At 54.6% G+C, this 20,417-nt stretch overlaps 1 protein-coding gene across 2 annotated transcripts in view; it reads right to left on the bottom strand.

The window, feature by feature from the left end:
* The window catches only part of PPP2R2C (protein phosphatase 2 regulatory subunit Bgamma), a 247,451-nt gene extending 230,768 nt beyond the window's left edge, over positions 1-16,683 (bottom strand). The window contains exons 1-2 of one of the 2 annotated variants that reach the window (XM_054484751.1): positions 16,589-16,683; positions 16,414-16,512 (exon numbers count right to left, since the gene is read on the bottom strand). In XM_054484751.1, coding sequence (XP_054340726.1) covers positions 16,414-16,512; positions 16,589-16,604 — 115 coding nt within the window. In that variant the 5' untranslated portion in view covers positions 16,605-16,683. Of the gene's footprint in view, positions 1-16,413; positions 16,513-16,588 lie in introns of those variants that run through there. The other variant, XM_054484755.1, reaches the window with a different exon arrangement.
* Between the last annotated feature and the right edge of the window lie 3,734 nt (positions 16,684-20,417).

The raw sequence follows: 20,417 nt of genomic DNA, 5'->3' as shown, positions 1-20,417 counted from the left end.
GGAGCATTTGGGGGAAACTTGTGCAACCCAGACCCCGGCCTATTAAAACATTTACTCATCTTCAAAACATGCAGTCACTCAGATTCGACGACTATCAAGATTTTGCCACACTTGCTTCATCTCTCCCTTTTTTTCTCTTGCCTATTTTTTCTCCACTGGAGATTTTAAAGTAAAATCACGCCCTTACACTTCAGCATGCATCTCTAAAAATATGGGCACTTCCTTACATAACCAAAATGCCATTATCGCACCTAACAAAGCAACAATAGCTCCTTGGAATCATCTAGTAGAGTCCCTAATCTAACTTTCCTGAGTGTCTCGGTGAAACCATAAGAAGGGATGATAAGGAAGCTAACCAAGGAAATAGCAGATTCTCACCCCCAACCCCACTGGTCCCCCTGTGCTCCAGCACCCGTGGGAAAACTGGACACTGGGCGCCTTCTGGCAGGATGCACTGGGAAGCCCACCTCACCAATAACCAAGCATTCCTGCCAAGAAAAACAGGCCTGAGGCTCAATCTAATAAAAGCTCTGCGGATTTCTGATTATGAAAATAGAGGGGCGGGAGGGAAGTGCCCAGGGACACCACAGGGAAGGCATAGGTACACCCAGAAGGCAGGACCTCCTACAGGATAAAGGACTCAGCATCTGCAATGGGCCTGGGGCATGTGCAAAGGGTGATCTTTCAACTAGGGGTGCTGAAACAACTGGGCATCCATATGCAAAAACACAACGGGACACAGGCCTCTCACCTCAGAGAAAAATTGGTTCAAAACAGATCACACACCTACATGTGAAGCCTAAAACCATGAGACTTTTAAAAGTCTCAAATAAGCACATAAAAAGATGCTCAACATTTTTAACCATGGGGGAATTACAAATTAAAATCATAATGGGGCCGGGCACGGTAGCTCACACCTGTAATCCCAGCACTTTGAGAGGCCAAGGTAGGCAGATAACTTGAGGTCAGGAGTTCGAGACCAGCCTGGCCAACGTGGCGAAACCCCGTCTCTATTAAAAGTACAAAAATTAACCAGGCGTGGTGGTGGGCACCTATAATCCCAGCTACTCCAGAGGGTGAGGCAGGAGAACTGCTTGAACCCGGGAGGCAGAGGTTGCAGTGAGCCAAGATCATGACACTGCACTCCAGCTTAGGCAACAGAGCGAGACTCTGTCTTAAAAAAAAAAAAGAAGAAGAAGAAGAAGAAGAAGTCACAATGGGGCACAACCACACCTGTTAGGATGGCTAACACTCAGCCTCTCTGAGCCTCCCCATCCCCCACTAGTGGAATGAGATGGATGACAACCCACCTTCTCCACCTCCAAGCTTCCTGCTCCCATCCTCACAACCACCAGCCAACACATCCGAAAGCACAGACACAAGGGCTGATGAGGTGCAGAGCACCTGGAACCCTCGTGCATGACATCTGTGGATGCAAAGACAGCGCAGCAACTCCTGAAAACAGCCCTGTATTTGGATGCTGAGTCAGTTAGGAGTGAAGAGGTTTATTGGGAGATCGCACTTGTTAAAGGTAAAAGGTAGAAGAGCCAGTGTGGGCAGGTAGAGCTTCCCGACAGCCATGCAAGTGTAACTGACCCTCTCAGCCAACAGACAGCAAGCTCCAGGGCAAAGGCTGCCTGCCAGAGTCCTGGGGTGTGCAGAAATGGGCAGGCCCTAGAAACCCCTCCAGAGGGCAGTCATTGGCTGAGAGCTGCTAGAAAGAATGGCCTTGGTTCAGTGGCAGAGGCAGATCCTGAAGATGCCAAAATCCAGAGACAGTCAAGCAACTGCCTGCCCTGAGGCTGGACAGCAAAGTCTTTCTTGAAGGGGGATCTGAGCCTCGCACCTCTTTCTGCCCGCCTCCCTAAATGAATAGTGCCTGGCCCTTGGCAGCCCTCTCCCCGCCTTCCCTCTTAGCAGTACTGTCACCCCAATATGCTCTTGTATGTTTGTGTGTTTCTCCCTTCACTGACAGATTCCCCATTGGCTCAGTTCCTGCCACGTGCAAGGTGCCTGGTAAATATGTGTTGAATAAATTGGTTAATCCTGTCCAGACCTCTGGAGCTAAGCCACTGGTCTAAGCCACCATCATTGCTCACTCCCACACTGCAGTAGCCTCCAAAGTCATCCCCTGGTTCTCACTTTGCCCCCCACAAAGTCCATGCCCCATACAGCAGGCAGACTGACACTGTAAAAATGGAAATTGGACCACGTCGTTTTTCCACCTCCACCCCCACCCTTCCCAGTCTCTGCTCTGGCCACACCAGCCTCCTTGCTGCCACAGAACACGCCAGGCTCATTTCATTCCAGGGCTTTGCACCTGGATCCAGTGACAGACAACTCCAGATGGAGGGTGGTCAGGGGAGGCCTCCCAGAGGAGGTGACTTTTCAGCTGGGACCTGAATAATGAGAAAGATACAGGGAAGCGAGTCCCAGGCAGTCACAGGTGAAGCTCTCAGGAGTGAAATGCCCCTCACCTGTGCCTTCCTGGGCAAGACCCTCCACTTCTCCACCTGCAGAGCCAGACTGATAACACCAGCTCCTTCCTGCTCCTGTAAAGTGGCCACAGGTTTGCAGCCCTGAGAGCAGTGGGCTCTGATGACACCTGCTGGCTGTGTGACCTCACGTAACCCCTCCTCATCCCTAGGGAGGATAACGGGAGGCGCCTGCAGCATGGGCAGTAGCTGGAGCCCACGGATGAGCTTTAAGGTATGAGCTACTTTCCCACATAGGCAGACAGTAGGCACTTATTCAGTGGTGGCCACTATTGAGCCTGCCCTGACAGTCTTTATGGGACAGCAGCTGTAACTAGCGTTATTTCTCGAGACTCAGTTCCCAGGTGAATGTCTGGGGAGAAACATGCTCAACTGACGCTTGCAGAGAAGTATTTCTTTAAAGTGACATAACCAGCCCTCACCCTGTGCCAATAAAGGTCTGGCAGCACCACAGTGCTTTATTTTTAACCTGTCACCTTGTCACCGCAGCACGAGGTGCAGCTGAGGTCACAGCGGGGTGGGGGGACAGCCAATGGCTCATCCCACGGGCCTGGGCCCCAGTCTCACCTCCATGCTCACTGCCTGCGTGACCTTGGGTGAGTCACTCAGCCTCTCTGAGCCTCCCCGTCCCCCACTGGTGGAATGAGATGGATGACAACCCACCTTCTCCACCTTCAAGCTTCCTGCTCCCCTCCTCACAGCCACCAGCCGGCACATCCCAAAGCATAGACACAATCAACCCCCAGCCCAGTTACCAGGTCCGCCCCCTCCCCTCAGTGCCCTCAGGCCAGCACATGAGACCCTTGCCAAGACACCCCCACTACCCTCTGCAGCCTCAGCTCCCACTGCTTCCTCCCGGGAAGGCTACGCCCAGCTGCACAGAACTTCACCCTTCACTAACAAGCCATGCGCTCCTACAACGCCAACCCGAAGCACGTGCTGTTTCCTCTGCCGGGAATGCTTTCCCCTCATCCTTCTAGCTTAATATCTTCTACTCTGGGAAGCAGAGACAGACCTGGCCCCTCCTCACTCCCTGCATGAGGCTCCAGGGCAACCAGTCTACAATATTTTGCAGAGCATCTTAGGGGGACACTCTGTTTTATTTAGAGATGGAGCCTTGCTTGTTTGTTCCCCAGGCTGGAGTACAGCTCCACATCTGGCACGATCACAGCTCACCACAGCCTCAAATTCCTGAGCTCAATGGATACTTCTGCCTTAGCCTCCAAAGTAGCTGGGACTACAGGTGCATGCCACCATGCCCAGCTAATTTTCTTTAATATTTTGTAGAGATAAGGGCTCACTGTTGCCCAGGCTGATCTTATTACTCACCTCAAGTGATCCTCCCACCTCAGCATCCCAAAGTGCTGGGATTACAGGCATGAGCCACAGTGCCCAGCTAGAGCAACACTTTTGTTTTGGTCTCTCTCTAGCAAGAGAGTCCTCCTGAAGGTCAATTGCCATACCTTCCTCGCCTCCACGGCCATGGAGCCTGGTGGTTATGCACAAGCCTCTCCAGTTAGGTTGCCCAAGCTCAAAGCCCACTCTCCCACAGGTTAGCTCAGCAGCCACAGGTGAGCCTCTTCCCCTTTTGTGCTGCAGTATCCACATGTGTAAGCTGGGGATAAGAAATGTACCTGCCTTCCAGGGGGATTGGAGGCTACTTGGCCTCAGAAGGCAACTAGAAAGCCCCTGGCATATCACGAGTGCTCATGTATGTCACATGCTCCTAATGTGCTCTCTGGGTTTCCAGCACAGACCACAGCCTGCAGTGGGTGCTCAGGTGATGTTTGTAGAATGAATGAACAAACACGTGGCATGGAGAACAAAGCCAATAGGAGTCCAGTGGGAGAAACGTAACTGAAACTCCCAGCTGGAAAAGGAGAAAATAAAACTAGAGGTAAAGTGTTGTGGTATGGCCACAAGTCCCCCCATCAAGAGATGAGGTCTATGCCTCCTCCTCTTGAGTCTGGTGGGCCTGTGACCCATTCAACCAAGAGTCTAGCAGAAATGAAGCTCTGGGACATCAAAAGCTGGGCATCAAAGGCCACATAACTGCTGTCTTGTTCCCTGGACATTGCACCAGGAGCCTTGAGCACCATGAAAGGAGTCCCACCACCCTGGGCTGCCATGCTGGACAAGCCACATGTCAGGGCTCAGGTGACAGTCCTAGCTGAGCTCAGCCCCTGCTGTCCCCACCAAGGCACAATAAATGACAAGGAAGCCACTGTGGACCACCCAGCCCAGTCCATCCTCCAGCTGAACACCAACAAGCAACCTCAGTGTAGGCAACATGCAGCAGAGGACTCACCCAGCTGAGCCCTTCCTCAGCTCCTGGCTCTCAAAACCATGAAACACAATGAAATGGCCGTTCTCAGCTGGCATATCATGGGATCATTTGTTAGGCAGCCACAGATGACTGGAGAGAAAGTGGAGAGACTTTGGAAGTGGAAGGAAAAGATGTGAGTGAAGATGAGATAAGTGGCAGCAAAGGACCAGCAAAGACAGCATGGGCTGTCTGTGCTACACATTTGAGCCTACAGATCCACTTTTCCCACAAGGGGAGACCTGAGCCCACTGTTCCCAAATGCAGTGATCATTACCATGGCACCTGCTCTGAAATGCAGGCAGTCTGCCTGCAATTTTTTAATTTGTTCTCATTGTGTAAGTTTCCTATGGCTGCTGTAACACATTTCCACAACCATAGTGGCTTAGAAAAACAGAAGCTTATTCTCTGACTGTTCTGGAGGTCAGAAGTCTGAAATCAGCCTCACTGGGCTAAAGTCAAGGTGTGGGAAGGGCTGGTTCCTGCTGGAGGCTCCAGGGGAGGATCCGTTTCCTTGACCTTCCAGCTTCTGGAGGTGCCCACATTCCTTGGCTCGTGGCCCCCTCCCTCCATCTTCAAAACCATCAGCGCAGCATCTTCAAATCTCTCTCCCTCTCTTCCTGTTTCTCTCCTCTTTCTTCCTCCCTCTCTTCTCTTCTCCCTCTCTTCCTCTTTCTCTCCTCTGCTTGTGTCATCCCATCTCCTTCTCTGATTCTGACCCTCCTACCTCCCTCTTACAAGGACCCCTGTGATGACATTGGGCCTACCCAGATAATCCAGGTCAACCTCCCCAACTCAAGAGCCTTAACTTAATCTCATCTGCAAACTCCCTTTTGCCGTGTAAGGTAACACATTCACAGGTCTGGGGATTAGAACGTGGACATCTTTGGGGGGCATTATTCTTTCCATTACACTCACAAACATCCTGCAAAAGTGGACTTTATTGTCCTAATTTGACAATAAGGCTCAGGAAGGTGGGGCCATTGCCTGATGTCATGTGAGTAGCAGAGGCAAGAGCCAGTTTCAGGATGAATGGCCACACACATGCCCCAGTTCCAATGGCCTCCATAGATGTTGGGGTCTCACTGGAGGCAGAATTCACCCCAGATAGTTCAACAGAAGAGAAGTAAACAAAGAGGTGACCTACAGGAAGTGACCAAGGAAGCATTTGGGGCACCCAGGGACTAGGGGCAAGGACAGGAGGCTGTTACCCCCTGGGCTGAAAGGTGCAGGAGAGGAGAACTGGGACCATGAGACAGGATCCACTGGCACAAGCTGTGACTATGGAGAGCACAGCCGACCCTGGGATTGCAGCGCCACAGCAGGGAGAAGAACGGGGAGTGTTCCCCCTCTCCCTCCTGCCCTGCAAGCTCCGACTGGTGCCTCCCACTGGCCAAACTCCACAGGAGCCTTAGGGCAGGGACCACAGGTGATGCAGCCTCCAGGGCACCACACTGGACAGAGAGAGGTGAAAAATAGATCTACGGGTCAAGTGAAGAAATCCAGCACAGTCCACTGTGGCCACTCAGCAAACATCCTCGTCCCCCTATCCGGGAAGAAACACTCAGCCCAACACAGTGAGGCACAGGGTCCCACCAGCAACTGTATCATTGAGGGAGACGCCACTTCAGATGCCTGCCTGGAGCTTACAGTACCACACCATCCACCACAGGTAGCCTTCATTCAAGGTGGCCAGGAGAGATGAGGGCGGGGGAAAAAGGGCCAATCAGCAGTGAGTCCTTCTTCCTCCGCCCACTGATAGGCACCTTGCCTGTGCCAGAGCACCTGGTTCTCCACCTGGGGGAACGACCCAAGCTTCCACCCGTGATCTGGGTCTGTTATGCTCCCATTCTATGTTCGGGGCTGCCATGCTAAGCAGACCTTTTTTATCAGATGTCAGTGCTAAGAAGCATCCCCGTGGATCCTCTGGGACCCAGATACCACCAAGAAGTGACCTCATTTATCCTTGGTAACTAGGAGCAGTCGCCCCTCATCCCAGTGCCCCCTTCTCTACCATGCCACCCAGCAGCAGCAGGAGCCCCAAATGGCCTCAGTCCCAGTGTCCACTTTCACGGACTGTGGCCCTGCCCCCTGATGGAAGCCTTCCTTCTTGGGGCACCAGGACCCCCAAACACACCACGCCTAATGAACTACAAGCAAAATTAGTTCAAGGGGTTATCAGGGGGTGACCGCTATGGGTTGAATTGTGTGCCCTCCCCCCAAAAAAATTCATATTGAAGTCCAAACCTCCAGTACCTCAGCATGTGACCTTATTTGGAAATAGGTCACTGCAGATGTCATTAGTTAAAATGAGGCCATGCTGGAGTAGGGTTGACCCCTAATCCAAAATGACAGGTGCCCTCATCAAAGGGGAAATTTGGACACAGAGACAGACAGGCACACGGAGAAAGGCAGACACCATGGTGACACCATCTACAAGCCAAAGAATGCCAAAGATGGACAGCAAATCACAAGAAGCTGGGAGAGGGGTACAGGACAGATTCCCCCTCTAATTCCTCCATAGAAACCGACCCAGCTGTCATCTTGATCCCAGACTTCTGGCTGCCAGAACCATGAGACAATCAATTTCCCTTCTTCAAGCCACTCTGTGTGTAGTGCTTTGTTAAGGCAGCTTTAGTCTGTAAACTACAACAAGATACCTTAGACTAAGTAGTTTATGAATAACAGAAATTGATTGCTCATTGGCCGGATGCAGTGGCTCACACCTGCAATCCCACCACTTTAGGAGGCCAAGGCAGGCAGAGTACTTGAGGTCAGGAGTTCAAGACCAGCCTGGCCAGCATGGTGAAACCCTGTCTTTACTAAAAGTACAAAAATCAGCCAGCCTGGTGGTGCACACCTGTAATCCCAGCTACTAAGGAAGCTAAGGCATGAGAATCGCTTGAACCCAGGAAGCAGAGATTGCAGTGAGCCAAGATCATGCCACTGCACTCCAGCCTGGGTGACAGAGTGAGACACCATCTCAAAAAAAAAAGAGAAAGAAAAAGAAAAAGGAAAAGAGGAAAGAAAGAAAGAAAGGAAGGAAGAAAGAAAAAGAAAAGAAAGAAAGAAATTGGTTGCTCACAATTCTGGAGGCTGAGAAGTCCAAGATCAAGGTGCCAGCAGTTTCGATTCGGTGTCTGACAAGGGCTCTGTGCTTCAAGGACGGTGCCTTCTCACTGCGTCCTCACATGGTAGAAGTCTGCCTCGGGCCTCTTTTATAAGGGCTCCACCCTCTTGACCTCTTGACCTAATCACCTCCCAAAGCCCCACCCTCAATACTCTGTTGGTGGTTAGATTTCAGCACAGGAATACTGGAGAGATGGGAACATTCAGACCACTGGACAGCCCCAACACACTAACACAGTGGCCATGTCTGGGGCTGCCCTGTGCAATCATTCATAACACACCCTTTCATTCTCTAAGGTACCCTACTTTGGATGATAAATTATTTGACACCCTAGTGATTATAAGCCAGTGAAGGGTTCCTCCTAACTCCATCCACTGGCCCTCAAACCTGTGCTTGTGGCTGTGCAGGTGACAGTCACAAAACAGTCAGCCGCTGATCTAAGGCATACAGGACAAGGCCCCACCTGCTGCGTGCTGTCTGGAGGCTGGTGTGGTAGCCAGGCCTGCAGCCGCAGGCCCCTCTCCCTGCTTCTGGGTGATGAGAGTGAACCCCACGGGCGAGGGCCCTTTGCCGCAGCTCTGCACCACCGCAGGAATCCTTTGAATGATGTGATGCTTGTGGGCGACGGTGACTGTGAATCAGGAATTCCACAATGACACTGCTGACAGAAGCGGGTGGGAAGGCGATTCTGTATCTGGCTTATGCATCCGCCCCCCTGAGAACAAGGGAACCAACCTGCCCCCGGGTGCTTGCTGGTCTCCTCGGGTAATGCTGCCACACCCAAAGTCACTGTTGTCCCCTGATGTTGGAGACTGGGACCTCAGCTATAGCAGTGGCCAGCTCAGCCCTGGAGAGTTGAAGGCCATATTTTCTGCCTGTGTGTTTCCCCATCTCTGCCATATTTTGTGTGTGAGCCCAAGAGCGAGACCTGGGTTGGCTGGAGTCTGCCCAGCACCCACAGGCAGGCTAGCATGTCTATCCTGTGACCGAGAGCCTCCTGCGTGAAGGATGCCTCTGGGGAGCATCCGCATGGGGCATGTAGGGGTTCATTTCATGTGTCAACTTGACGGGGCCACAGGATGCCCAGATATCATGCTAAACATCATTTCCAGGTGTGTCTGTGAGGGTGTTTCCAATAGAGATGAGCATTTGAATCAGTAGACTAAGTAATCCCCAGTGTGGATGGGCCTCCCCCAGTTTGTTCAGGGCCTGAATGGAACAAAAAGGCAGGAGAAGAGAGAATTCACTCTCTCTGCCTGACTGCTGGAGCTCGGACATCAGCTTCTCCTGCCCTGGGATTGGCACTCACACCATCGCAACATCAGCCTTCCTGGTTCTCAAACCTTCAGACTAGAACAACTAGTTCTCCAGCTTCCAGATGGAGCTCAGGGGACTTCTCAGCTCCATAACTGCGTGAGCCAATTCCGTGTGCATGTTTGTGCGCACACATGCAGTGATCCTGTTGCCCCCGTTTCTCTGAAGAACCCTGACTACTACAGGGCACAAATACCTCATGCTCTGCAGTCATTTGAGAGGTCCATCCACACACCTCTTCCCCAGGACACCTTGTCATCATCCTCCAACCTTGTTCTTTCCAAAGCCCTGCCCAGCTTGCCAACCCATGCACTAGTGTAGATCCCTACTCCAGGCTGTGGTTCCTCCCCAGCGACGTGAGCAACCAGATTCTCCCCCTGAAGTTTTGCCTCCTGGGAGAATCTGCAAGCATCTTTCCGGGTGCCCCTGAGTTGGTTATTATCACAGAAGGATGCAGCCACTGCACCCTCCTCCAAAGGAGGGAGGGGGGAAGGAGGCGGCACCCCTACCTCTCTCTCCACCTGCCCTCCCAGCTCCTGGCAATGCCTCCTGTGGGCGAAACCCACCCAAAGACTCCCCAGCAGAGATCCAGGTGGTAAATTTGACAGGATCAGGTTCCAGGCACAGACCAGGGCAGAGAGAAGTTGGGGCTGGAAAGGAACAAGGGGTACAAGCCTCCTTAGAAGATACGGAGGAGGATTCAAGGCACCAGCCTTCAAGGAGGTCATTGTTAACTACACTGTACTCGCTAATAGGTTCCTTTCCTGAGAAAGAGTGAAATAGTCCCTTTAAATTCACTTTATTTCGGTCCTGCAGCACTGACATTAGAATCTGGGAAGAATATTTGAACCACCCATTGGTGTTATCCAAACATACCTGATGCATTAGTACAACAACATCTACAACAACAGGAACTATAAGCCAGGCTCTGAGAACACAGATGAGTTCTTACAGATCTTATAGTCAGGAGATGCTGGGTGCAAGGTCAGCAAAAAGAAAAAAAAAAAGAAAAGAAAAGAAAAAGAAAGATGATGACGTTGGACCCGGAGTACTGTGATGGAGACTCCCTGGGTGGGAAATATTTAGTTGGGAGGCAAGGAAGGTCTCTGGAGAGAGGACATGGAAGCTGCGACCTGAAGGATGAGTTAGAGTGAGTGCTGGGTTAGCACCAGGAGTGGGAGATGGGCACAGCAGAGGTTAACATGGTTATTTTAGGGAGTTGAAAGGGGAGTCTGGATTGGGAGGCCCTCAAGTAGTCCAGAAGAGGAGACAATGGCTTGACCTGGGGTAGTAGAGATGAAGAACGAGAGGAGGCAGATCTGAGGGTGGGCTACTGCAGAATATTCCTCACCTGGGCACTGGAGACCCAGATGACACGGGGCGGGCACAATGGACGCTGGCCTGGAGTGAGGTGCATCCCACAGGCCCTGGTTCTGCTCTCACCTGCTGTGTGACTCCAGGCAAACCCTCCCCAGTCCCACCCCAGACCTCTCCTCCTCTCCTGTAGACAGGAAGGCAGGACGAAGGAGGCAGCCAGGTGCTTCTGAGCAGCCTCAGCACCCATCCTCTTAAAGGTGCCCAAACCCAGCAGGACAGCCCCTGGCGGTGAGACTTGGGGCAGTGACTTCTCCCAACCTCACCACATGTCACAGCATCACCTGCAAAGTGTCTGTGATGATCGCATCCCATCACCGAGTGAGCGCCTGATACACCTAACAGGCCCTGCCTGTGCCAAGCATGCAGCAAGATCTCCATAAATGCCAGCTACGAAGATTAACACCACTCTCAGCTGCCATCTGTGACCTGGGGTGCTGGTGGGGCTGTCACTTAAGGGGCCCCATCCCCTTGCTTGGGAGAGCCCATCCATGGGGACAGGGAAATTGTGCCAGCAGTGGGAAGGCCACCCATGCAAGGTCAAGGAGAAGCCTTTCTCAGGGCTTACAGAGAGCCCTCTTCTCTCCTCCTGGGACCTGCAGGTGTGTGAGCCTTTACCTGCCACCTTTGCCTGCCTCCTAACAAGGAGAAGGCCACCTGTGCTCAGCCTCCTAAAATATCAGGGCATCCCCTGAGCTTCCCAATACTCAGCCCGATCAACTCTGTGCTTGGGTCAAACTAGGTTGGATTTCAGATTCTTGCTGCAGAAAGATTCTTTGGCAGACAGGAAACACACAGTGGAAGAGGCTCTGATGGACACCATCCTCTCAGCAAGAGTGCCAGCAAAGAGTGCAACAGTGTCCCCATGATGAAGCCACACCCCACTCAACATGGAGCCCTGCACCAGGCCAAGCTTGGAATGAAGACCTGGGCAACCGGTCCACTCCAGATCCAGGAAAGAAGAATTTCCACAGTGTCTCCCTGCCTGGCCTCCCATCTAAAGATGCCCCACCCAGTGAGTCTCCATCACAGCCCCCAAAGCCCAGTGTCATCTTTTTTTCTGACCTTGCACCCTCACAGGTGCCCATCCTGGGAATTCACCATCCAGCCCTGCGGCTCTGATGGGACGCAAGCCTCCAGCCAGGAGTGCACAGGAAAGAGAGCAACAGTGGCTCCCAGCTCTGTGGCTCTGCAATGCCAGGGGAACACTGCGCTGAGACAGGGGCTCTGATGAGCAGGCAGCCCTGACAATAGCAGTTTCCTGAGAAGGAATCACAAAACGGAACCTAAATTTAGACACTGGGAGAGCAGCTCGCGGTCCAGCCAAGGCAGGAAGAACTAGGTTCAGATCCACCACTCGCTGCTAAGCAGCCTGGAGCACATCGCTTGCACCTCAGTGTGCTCCTCTGTAAAATAGGGGCAGTGGGCGCATCCACACCCTCACAGGTTGACACGACGATAAGTGAGATAGAGGGTATAGGGCATAGTGCTAGTGCAGTGCCAGGCTCACAGAAGTGCCCAATAAATGGCAGTTCTGAAAAAATACACAGCACACACACACACAGACATACACACAGAATAGAGGCAAAGAGATTAAACTTCACCCAGGGCTGCAAATTTGCAACATGCAGCATCTGTGACCACTGTGCCAACTACACTCCCAACACCTTAGCCCCATTCTTGCCCCATGCATAACTTCCTTGGAAATCCCCCCTGCTGTGGACTGGATGCCTGTGTCCCCCTGAATTCCTATGTTGAAATCCTAACCCCCAATGTGAGATATGAGGAGCCAGGCCCTGGGGAAACAATTAGGAGGAAATTAGTGCCCTTTTAAAATGGACTCAAGGGAGCCCATTTGCCCCTTCCACCCTGTGAGGGTACTACAAGAAGGCACCATCCATGAATCAGAACGCAGGCCCTCACCAGACACTGAATCTGCCACGCCTTGATCTCGGACTTCCAGCCTCCAGAATGGTGAGAAATAAACCTATGTTATTCATAAGCTGCCCAGGCGATATGGTGTTTTGTTACGGCAGCCCCAACGGACTAAGACAGCTCCCTTCCTGAACTGCGTTCCATGTGCTAACCAGATTTCAGGCCATTTCATCCATTCACTCCTCAAACATGTGGTGTGTGACCCCAAGGGGCAACTCAAACGCTGGGGATTCCACGTTGAAATTGACATGTCCCTTAAGGTGTTGGGGGAACCACAGGGGAAGCCCACCAAGGAAGAGGCATCCTGGGGCCCTTGAAGGCTATGCAGGCATTAGCCAGGCGAGGCAGGGGCAAGGGTGCCTCAGGGCAGGGGCAGGGGCAGGGGTGCCCCAGGGCAGGGAGCAGCCCCATGCAAGACCCAAAGCCTCATGGGAACACTCCTGGAGAAGGGCAAGCAGGGGACAGTGCACAGCCCCCCAGGCCCAGCCCACCCAGGCTCTTGGCTACCAGACTAAGGGCTGGAACTTCTATGTTTTTCTGGAAGCAACTCCAAGCCAGGGGCGTTTCCATACCGGCAAATGAAAAAAAATAAGATTTGCTTTTTTTCTGACAGCAGCAGTGAGCTCCAGGCCCTTGTTGAGAGGTGGTCAGGTAGAGTGACCGAGGACAAGCCTTGGGGGAGGACTGGGAAGACTGAAAGGCTCCCCGCCACTAATAGCTGTGGGACCTCAGGCAAATCACTTAATCTCTCTGTGCCTCAGTAAAACGGAGCCAAGAGCACCTATTTCACCAGGTTGTGGTCGGAAGGAAAGCAGCTCATATCTAGGAAGCACTGGAAGCGCCCCTGGATCCTACAAAGCACGTCTCAGTGTTGGCTGCTGTTACTGGAGCTCTGTGCCTATCCACAGCCATGGGGTTGGAGCTGGACCCGCTTCACAAGTATGTGATCCAGGAAGCCACACAGGCCTCATGCTTGGAAGGGGCTCGTGCTTGGGGTTTAAGGCTCTGCAGAGTCATACAATTCCTGATAGCTGTATCTTTGAATGTGTGTTTCCTAAGCGATGTCTGATGGAACAGCAGAGCCTGTGCTGTGGGCATGGAGCATGTGCTTCTGCCTCCTGCCACCTCCCAAACCCGGGTTCTCAGCTGCCTGCTCCCCTGGCCTCTGGCACCCTGGACCCCACCCTTCCTCCTCTTTGTGCCCGGTCTCAGTGTCACTGCTGCCCTCCTCCCCTGGCAGGAGTCTGGAGTCTAGGAGTGTACACACCCCAGTGCATCCTGGGGTGGATCATGGCGGTGACCACCCTTCCCTGGGCTGGCAGTGCCACTGTGTGTTCGGTGGGCAGTTCAGCAGGAACATCAGGTACCAACTGTGTCTCGACCCCAAGGCTGCAATGCCCTGTGGGCTACCTGTCTGCCATGGGTTGGGGCATCAGCCTGTGGACCCGTGGGAAGGGGAAATGCCTGACTCAACACTCAACTTCCCTGTCCCTGGCCAGAAGACAGGTGTCTTGCAAGAGTCTGCACTCACCCTGCAAGCATCCCCATGCCCAGAGGAACACGATGTTACACAGGAAATAAAACCACCATGACAGGTGGAGAGAGAGTACAGAAGAAAGTGAGTACTTTTAACCACACTTTCCCCTACTTTTTGAACACAGGGCCCTGCATTTTCATTTTGCACTGAGCCCCACAAATTATGTAGCTGGTCCTAGGTGGGAAGGAGGTAGGGGGAGGGGGAGGGGAGGACTTGCACCTTTTACTCCAACTATTTCCATATTGTTTCATGTTTTTCCAAGATGCATGTGATCGTGCATTCATTCTGCAATTTTCTTATTCCAAAAAGAGCTTAATGGCTACACACGCGGAGAGAGACACAAACACACACACAGACACACCTATACAGACATAGAGATACACAGACATACACAGACACACTTGGATACACACACAGATACACACATAGATACACAGACACACCCACGGATACATACATGGACACATACACACACTGGCGTTTAGAACCCAGGGACTGACTCCCAGCCCAAAGATCTTCCGTGACCCATTGCCAGCAGCAAGCAGGCTCTAGGGAGTCCTAAGAGAGCTGGAGAAGGTTCTACATCGAGCCTGCCTACCCCTTTTCTGAAAAGAAGAGAAAGGCCATGTGGCATTCACTCACTCATGCACTCACTAATCGACAGTCAACAATTCCATACTGAGAAGCTGCGATTTGCCGAGCACAGTCAGTGTCCTGCAGACATGACCAGATAAGTCCCTACCCTCAAGGGGTGAGGGTATTCCCAGAGGTGAGGACACCTGGGACAGAGAAGGCATCCCAGGTGGACAGAAACACTCGCTCCACAGCAGGGAGGTGGGAAACAGACACATTCAGGGGCCTGGAGGGAGCTGAGCATGAGCAGGCGACCAGGGCGTGGTCAGAGCGTGGGGGACAATGAGACTGAGAAGGCAGCTGCAGCAGATTGTGGGGCACTGAGAGCAGACAGAGGAGCTCACCTGTGGGCAACGGGCCCCACTCCCTGCCACAGCCCGTCCCTTCCATTTTGCTGACAGTGTCCCTGTGATGTCTTCCTGTGACAATGTGAGCACAGGCCAAGGAGGACTCGCCCTGGAGAAGCACAGCCTCTGGAGCTCTGCCACTGGCAGCTGTGTGGCCTCGGGCAAGTTACTTAACTTCTCTGCACCTCAGTTTCCTTATCCTATAATGGGGATAATGTGGCGAGGATTCAACGGGGTCGGGGGAGTGGATATTTGAAAGCTCTTGGAACAGTGTGTTTGTTATATAAAGTGACAGAGGCCAGCACCCTGCCCGGGTCCACCAGCCCTCTGTACCTTCCATCACCCACCTCACTGGGCCCCTGAAGGGAGGAGGGAAGAAAGCAAAAACAGATTCCTGGGCCCTCACCAGTACCCCCCATAGGCCTCTTCTTTTATCTCTGCCACAACCTTGCCCGCTGAGCAACGTCATCCCCATTTCACAGAAGAGAAACTGAGGCCCTGAGAGAGTAAGCCACTTGCTGAAGGCCACCCGGCCGGTCAGGGTGAAGCTAGGATTCAATCCAGGCGGGGCAGCGTCTCGGGCCACAGAGTGTGTGGTCCCTGTCCCTGGGACCCTCCGCATAAAAGCCAACCCGGGTCACTTCCCAGGGTGCGAGAGCAGCTGTCCATCCCACCAACGCTCTTCGGGCTCTGGGCGCGCCACTGTCATGGACTGTCCCTGCCAGCAAAAAAAAAAAAAAAAAAAGGCTTCTCCAAACCAGAGCAGCAGCCGGGCCTGACTCAGCACCCACCGGCGCGGGCAGCGGGAGGAGCGCGTAGACACTGCTGGATGGTACCCGCGGCCGGGACTGAACTCCGCCGCATTGGGTCTTACCCCAGACTCAGAGCCGGACCCCGCGCCCGCACCTTCAGCCGGGCAGCGAGGGGGTGCTCGAGCGCGCCGGTTCTCGGCCGAGACGCTGTGGCTGACACCGGTGGAGCGATCTGCCCGGGCTCGCGCGGCGAGCAAGCGCTGGAGGCAGGGTTCCAAGCGGTTCTGTCGGGTTCCCTCAAGACCCCGAGAGCACGGGCTCCGGAGCGACCCCGGCACTTCGGACCCTAGCAGAGCCAGCCCTGCCCCAGGACCGCCCCGGGGTCGGTGCCCGGGCTCTCTGAGTCCCGCTTCTGGCCCGCGAAGACGCGCCCTCTCCTCCAGTCGCGGGAGTCCCGCACCCGAGGGCCGCGTCCCTGGGCAGGGTGAGGTCCTGCGGGGCTGGGGGTGAGGCAGGGTGGGCGCGGGGCGGCTCCGGAGCGGCGGGGCCGGGCGCCCTGCAGCCCGCGCTTACCTTCGGAAACTTCGAGGTCGGCGGCCCCATTGAGCTGGCACAGGCACCAGGAGCCCTGGTCGGCGGCGGGCGCGGCGGGCGCGGCGGGGGCGCGGTCAGCTGGCAAAACAGCAAGGGCGCGTGAGCGCGGGCCCGGGGCGGGGGGCGGGGGGCGGGGGCGCGCGGCGAGGCTAACCCGGCTGCTGGGCCATGGGCGGCTCCGCAGGCTGCGACCGCGACGGGCGTCCTCCGGGCGGCTGCGGGGGGCCGGGCGCGGCGGCCGCTCCTCCTCCGCCTCCTCCGGGCTCGGCTCCCTGCGCGGGCGGGCGGGCGGGGAGGCGCGCCCAGAAGGCTCCGCCCGGAGCGCGGGTGCGGGGCGCGGGGTGCGGCTGCGGGCGCCGAGGGTGGGCGCGGGGCGACGATCGCGAGGCGCGGATGGCAGGGCGCGGATCCCGGGGCGCGGGGCCGGGCACCGGGTAAGAGGCGCGGGGTGCGGGCGCGGGGCGCGGTGTGGGTGCGGGCGCCGGGGCTGTCGCCACGGACCGAAGCGTCCCTTTCTGCCCCACCCACCGGTCCCGCGGCAGCCGCCTCTGCCAGCCGTCACCGCGCGAGGGCCGCCTGCCTGACGGCGATGCCCATTTTACTAAGGAGAAACTGAGGCACGGAGAGGAAAAGGGACTCAGGCGGAGTAAGCGGCCAAGGCGGGGCTCAGCTCCAGATTGCGATTCTGGTTTGAGCCCTTTTGCGTCCTGCCCTTCCCCCGACCCGCCCTGCTGGGAGCCGGGGTCGCTGCCCACCCCCGCCCCCCCACCGGGTGCGAAGGGGACAGCAATCAATGCCATGAGGAGGAACGGGAGCTTCACAGCCACGCCCTCCGACCTTCCACGTGCAACAGACCAAGGCGGAAAAGCAATCTGCCACGCCGAGAGGAGGAGGCTGGACGTCCCAGGGCTAGAGAAGCCCATCCAAGGAGGGAGGAGAAAGCATGCTCCCAGGGTGATCCTAAGGCACGAGGGGCCGCTGGCCCTCTTGGGGTCCCAGCTGCCTCACCCTAAATGAGCACAGAACCCCGTGATGCCAGTGTGAACAAAGTGGAAGCAGACAGCCACACGGACACAGGTTAATTCCCCCACTCCCCTCTCTCCTCCCCTCCCCTCCCCTCCCAGGAAGGGAGAGGAGCGGGGATGGCTAAGGAGAGGCTCTCCAGGGAGCAGAAGAAGGAGAGCAGAGGGAAGGAAAGAGTGCTGCAGGCCCCAGGCCAAAGGTCAGGCCACCCCACCCCACCTTAGCCCAGTTCTAGGCCCCTGAGCTGCACCCTAGCCCCTCTACACCTCACTAGCAGGAGGGATCTGCCTTCTAAGCCTCTGACCCCCTCCCTCTTCCTTCTTGGCCTTGAAAGTCCAACTTCTTCACCTCCTCCTCCAGGAAGGCCTCCAGGGTCCTCCCAGGAGTCCCAAAAGCCCCAGAGCAGCCTCTCCCCCAGGCAGTGCCTGTCTTCCAACACGAGGTCATCCTGCAGCAGCAGCAGCCCCTGTTATCTCAGTTCCCAGCCCTCCGCCTGGCACAGCGTCAGGGCATGGCGGGGTTTCCTGATAAATACAGGTCCCACAGGCAGCCTTACAGCCTGAGGTGGGGTGGACCTGGGTCAGGTCCCGGGCAGTCACTTGGCATAGCCTAGTTTCATATTTACAACAACCCTATGAATAGGCATAAATATCCCCATTTTAAAGGTTAGAACCTGGAGGCTCTGGATCAGGCTGCCAGGAGCCACGGGATGCATCGTCCCTGCCCCAGGGTTAAGTGACTTGCTCACACTGCAGGTGAGCTGTGGAGGTGGGATGAGCCCCTCAGCTGAGCTTTCTGCACGCACCAGGGCATGGCCCATTTCCTTGAGTGTGCAAGGGAGACAGGCACGCAGGTAATAATACATTCGTTTGTTCTTTCGACAGAAGGTAGACAGCCCCTCCTTTCTCCCAGGTGCCAAATCTGGTAGTGACCAAAAAAAGTCTCATGGAGCATATGGTGTAGCGGGTGAGGAAGATGTTAACCAAATGCACACATTACTATTGAATTCTATACAGCCATCAATGCTATGGGGAGGGGAGGTTCATGGACGCTCTCTTTGGCTTTTCATGTGCAAGACACAAAGGAGGAAGAGCAGCCCACCGCAGAATGGAGGAAGTGCTTCCAGGCAGGAGGATCAGCACGTGCAAAGGGCTTGTGGTAGGAAGGGACTTGAAGGATCCAGCTGTGCAAGGGTGGTGGCCAAAGGAAGTGAGTTCATTCTAGGCAGAAGAGACACAGAGGAGGAAAGGGGGGTGAGGATGGGGAGCCATGGGGCCTGGTTGCAGTTGCTGGAAGGAATGTAGTACAAGTATGTGGGAAGTACGGCCAAAAAAGCAAGTTGGGGCTAAACCCTGAATTGTCTGCAATGCAGGCTGAGGATGAGGCTTCCTGAGAGAGACACTGGGTAGCCATAGAAGGTTTGGGGGTAGGACTATGCCAGGGTCCATGCTGCTGATCAGGAAGACCGTTTGGCACTGGACATAGTCCCAAGTGGTTCGCCCATTAAAGCAAGAGGAGGTCCCCCAGAACTGTCCCACTTGCTCAGGAGGACAAACAGTGCTGATGTCACAGGGTCCAGACTGAATGGGAGACGGCTCTGGTGGGCCCCTATGGCAAACTCTCACACCTGCAGAGGTCAGGCTGTTGCTCCTTGTGAGTCACCTAAGACAAGTCTGGTGAAGACGGGCAAGGGCACACGCTACACTTTGCAAGGGCAGTGATGGCCGCTTCGAGGAGCATCAATGCCAGAGAACACTGGCATGATCTGAAAGAGTCCACATTGCTGTATAGGCCCCTCTGGACCCTGCGTTTTTCATGACAGAGCATTGATTCAAATGAGAAGCATTTTGCAGAACATCTCATCAGAGTTGGGGCTGAGTGGGGGGGGATACACATTTGGCATCAGCTTTTTTTCTGACAACAATTTGCTACTAGTAACCAAAGTAACAGAACCCAAAACCTAAAATAGCCTCTTCGGGCTGGGCACGCCAGAGCCTGTTCTTAGAAAGAAATGTTTCTAGGCTGTAGTCTGTCCCTGCAGTGAAATGCCACCCCCCATGAAGTGAAGCTGAACTTTCATCTGAGATTGTCACAGAAGCTGCCCAGACACCTTCCCCCAACCCAGGAGACTCCCCTCACTTCACTGCAGTGAGGAATCCCCTCCCCCAACCCCAGCCACAGAAGGGTGTGTCCCCAAGGCCAGGATGGACACTCTCTCAGTGCTGGTACAGCTCAGAAAACAGTTGAGGAGGAAAAAGAAACCAACTCAGACCAGCCATTAGAAGAGACCAAGGGGAAATGAAACAAACACTTTGTATCAACACGGGCCTGTGCACATTGTACCTAGACCACATCATCATCCCTGACTCCCCACGGCTCAAACAGCACATCAAATTCATCAGCAGGTTCCGTCAGCTCTTCCTGCAAAACACAGTCAAGCCGGACCATGTGTCACCACCCCCACTGCTATTCCCAGGTCCCAGCCACCGTCGTGTCTCACCTGGACTATTGCACGTGCCTCCTACTTGGTCTCCCCACTTCTGCCCCAGCCGGGGCTGGTGTGTTCTCCACCCAGCAACACAGCAGTCAGAGGGATCCTCTTACAACATAAGTCAGATCACCTCACTCTTTGCTCAAAATCCTGCAATGGCTCCCATCTCCTTTGGAGTAAATGCCAAAGTCCCCCAAAGCTCCATATCTACCCACTGCCCCCACTCTAGAACCTTCCCTCCTGTTGTTCTTCGCCTGGTTCCCTCCATTCCAGCTACAGGGACCTCCTTGCTGGCTCCTGAGCTTACCAGGCATGGTGCTGCCTCAGGACCTTTGCACTTGCAGTGACTGCTGCCCAGTAAGTTTGGTAAGCTTGGTCCCCAGATATCCACACCGCCCTCTTCCGCACCTCCTGCTCAGATGTCACTTTCTCAATGCGGCTTTTGCTATTTAAAACTGCACCCCTTTAA

Source organism: Pongo pygmaeus, chromosome 3, assembly GCF_028885625.2.
Source record: "Pongo pygmaeus isolate AG05252 chromosome 3, NHGRI_mPonPyg2-v2.0_pri, whole genome shotgun sequence".
Lineage (NCBI taxonomy): Eukaryota > Metazoa > Chordata > Mammalia > Primates > Hominidae > Pongo > Pongo pygmaeus.
This window is presented reverse-complemented; position numbering and strand designations above follow the sequence as displayed.